A 3,147-nucleotide genomic window follows, 5' to 3' on the forward strand; every position below is an offset into this window, starting at 1 on the left:
TAAAAAATATAGAATATGCTAAAATATGTTATGTTTTTTGAATTATTTCTTTAACTTATGGGGTCCATTATTTCACACGATTAACAAGAAATTTCCATCATTTGTAATTAAAAAAAACCAACTCCCAACCAACGATTGGATTAATAAAAAGGTATGATTTTAATGGAAAAGCAAATAAATCAAAGTAGAAAATTTTTTTCTAACCATCTTGTTTGGATTACTTATACAAAGAAAGAAAAGAAACACCAAATATTTTGGAAAAGAATGGAAAGAATAGATTATGTGTAGTTACATTTTATCCATAATTTAATAAAATCTAATTGTAAACATATTTTAATACTTTACCCTCTTTTTGTATATTTTCATATGCATCTTGTTATTCTTATGAAAAATTTATGAAATAATAATATTTAAATAAGAATTTTAATCTTTTTTTACAAGAAAGAAATTACAAGAACTACTAAAATATAGAAAAAGAATTTTAAAATGATAACAATTGTCGTTATAAAATTTAGTATTCAAAATTTTCAATTTTTTTTTGTATTCGAACTCATGGTTAATTTAGTACAAGTGACTAAATTGGTCCTCTCTGTATAAATACGTAATTTTTCCTAAGTTGTAAGGATAGTAAAGACATTTGACCATCCACAAGGTAAGCATTGGGCTCCAAATAACTTATAGGGGAGGTAAGTAGTATTTCTAAAACTTCAAGAAGGGCAGTGAAATTGTCAGAAACCTCAGGTGAGGTTTCTGAAATTATCCCAAAACGGTTACGCAAAAACCTATCATCAATCCCCTCATAAATCTCCCTACTTGTAGCTCACGGTAACCGCCATCATCTCCCACGTTCTCTCTCCCCTCTTCTCTCTCTCTCTCTCTCCCCCTCCCATTCTCTCTCAATATCTATCACTCTCCCAAGTCACAGCTGATCCTGTTAGTTTGATTAGGTTGTTGGTTAAGGTAAAAAAGCACAAAACAAGAATCTTAGTATCTGTGCTATAATTCGGTCTACTGCTATTCAACAAACAAAAGACTGCTTGTTTAAGACATTAGTGTACTTTCCTCAGGTTCGTCTCTTCCTCTCTCTCTCTCTTTCTCTCTCTCTCTCTCGAATGTTTTGAGCATCTTATGCAGTCATTACACACTAATAGTAGATTTTATTGTGCCTTTTTTCTTTCTCGGGTCTTTTTAGTTTCCGTATCTTTTCATTGAACCAACTGTTTAGTCTGTCTTCTTCCCCTCGTCTCATTAAAACCATATCAAAAAGTCTGCGCTAGCTGGTACTATTCTTGTTCATCAACCTCGGATTTTGCTGTCGAAATTCGCACTGACTATTATCATTGTTTGTGTGTACTAGGATTCGTGACTAATGGCTTTGAGCTGCTATTCCAACTGGGGAGAACTGGAACAATACCACGACTCAGAGATGACTCTGCAGTTTGCTCAACCACCAGCAGCAGAGCTGTCTCCTGAGCTTCTTGGCTTCAACCACATGAATTTTGCCTTTTCAGACCCTTATCTCGACCCTATTCTTGAATCCCAAGATTTAGTTTACTCACACAACTACACCTCTTTGCTTCCCTACTTTTCATCTCCATCTGATGAAAACTCCAATAGTTTATATTCCCTCGTCCCGGAAGTCTTTCCAGAACTCGAATACCAGCCTTGCCACAGTGCCAAACGCCAAAAGATTTTCGAGGGCTGCTACAATAACTCGGAGGTATTACCTTCAAGTTTTGGCAGCAGGTTCATTCCCAATCCACCATTGATTCAGGAGCTTTCGCCGCCCGAGATTCTGTCTCCATTTTCAGGAAGCTTAGCCAGTAAACCGCCAGTTTTTTGCAGTGGAAGTACAGGTGAGATGACTGTGAAGAAGGCTAGTAATGGAGGGACTTTGTCTTCTCAAAGCATAGCTGCTAGACAGAGGAGAAGGAAGATTACCGAGAAGACTCAAGAGCTTGGGAAGCTTATTCCAGGTGGCCAGAAGATGAACACTGCTGAAATGTTCCAAGCTGCTTCAAAATATATCAAGTTCTTGCAGGCTCAAGTTGGAATTCTTGAAACCTTGGCTTCTGTTCAGGTAATTCTACTTACTTCCTTTATTGAGATTCTTTTTCGTGCCAAACCTGTTATTGTAAGTTTCAGGGCATAGGAAAGGATGGAGATGGTGGGGTTTTTTTTTAAAATTTTTTTTTTTATTTTAAGCTGATGGCTGGTGTCTTTTTACAGCCTTACCAAACAAATCTTTGTAAATTTGTTTTGCAGTAGAAATTGCCTTTTGGGTACTTTCCATATTTACTATCATAGATAGGAAAGAAAAGATCTTATTGGGCAATTAAGGGACCTCCTTGCTCTAAAAGATACCTTTTATGTAATTTGCAGAAACTTAAGAATAACTTAAGACATCTTTTCTCTTTCAAGTTTTAACGTGAAAAAAGAAAGATTTGTTTAATCTTTTGAGGATGTTATAAGTTAATTAGAGGCAGAACTGCCTGTATCTGACTCGTTTTCTCTCTAGTTCTTTATTGTTGCAAAGTATCGATATTCAGCTTATATGAGCAGAAGAAATCTTGAAATTTTTGGTATTTCAGAATACAGATTCTATGACTTTTGTAGAACTTGATAATGTAAATGTTCTGGTAATTGATATTCAGATACTTGAATACACGAATCATATGTGTAACTCTGGCGATATATGCTTGCAGGAAAATGGGAAATCTTTGCAGAACGAAGAACTTAATCCTCTTCTTGGATCTTCTTTGATCCAAGAGAAATTGTACTCAATGGAGATGTGTTTGGCTCCCCAAAAATTTGTTCAATCCCTTGCGGAGGATAATGGGGTTGAATTGAACACTCAGGCCTTGAATGACTGCAAAGAATTGATTGGGACTGGCTGCTAAGAAGCACATATGATGGTTTTGACTTCTACTGTTGTTTTGTTTGTTTGTTTGTTTTTTTAACCAATATTCATTCCTTACTTTTGTATTCTCACTAGATCGATGTAGGCTAATCTTTAGGTTTTCTTTTCTTTCTCACGTTGCTAATCTAATTACCCTCTGATCTGATCTTTTACTTGTAAATTCCTCCTTTACAAGGAATAGATTGAAGTATCTTTTTTTTTTTTTTTGTTTCAATCCAATCTTTAAT

At 35.2% G+C, this 3,147-nt stretch overlaps 1 protein-coding gene across 1 annotated transcript; it reads left to right on the forward strand.

Moving 5' to 3' along the window:
- Window positions 1-1,369: 1,369 nt before the first annotated feature.
- Window positions 1,370-2,900, forward strand: LOC113760263 (transcription factor bHLH52-like). The gene is made up of 2 exons (XM_027302818.1): window positions 1,370-2,080; window positions 2,706-2,900. Exons 1-2 carry the CDS (start codon window positions 1,370-1,372, stop codon window positions 2,898-2,900), a joined length of 906 nt encoding a protein of 301 aa, XP_027158619.1.
- The last annotated feature ends 247 nt before the right edge of the window (window positions 2,901-3,147 follow it).

Source organism: Coffea eugenioides, chromosome 2 (genome assembly GCF_003713205.1).
Source record: "Coffea eugenioides isolate CCC68of chromosome 2, Ceug_1.0, whole genome shotgun sequence".
NCBI lineage: Eukaryota > Viridiplantae > Streptophyta > Magnoliopsida > Gentianales > Rubiaceae > Coffea > Coffea eugenioides.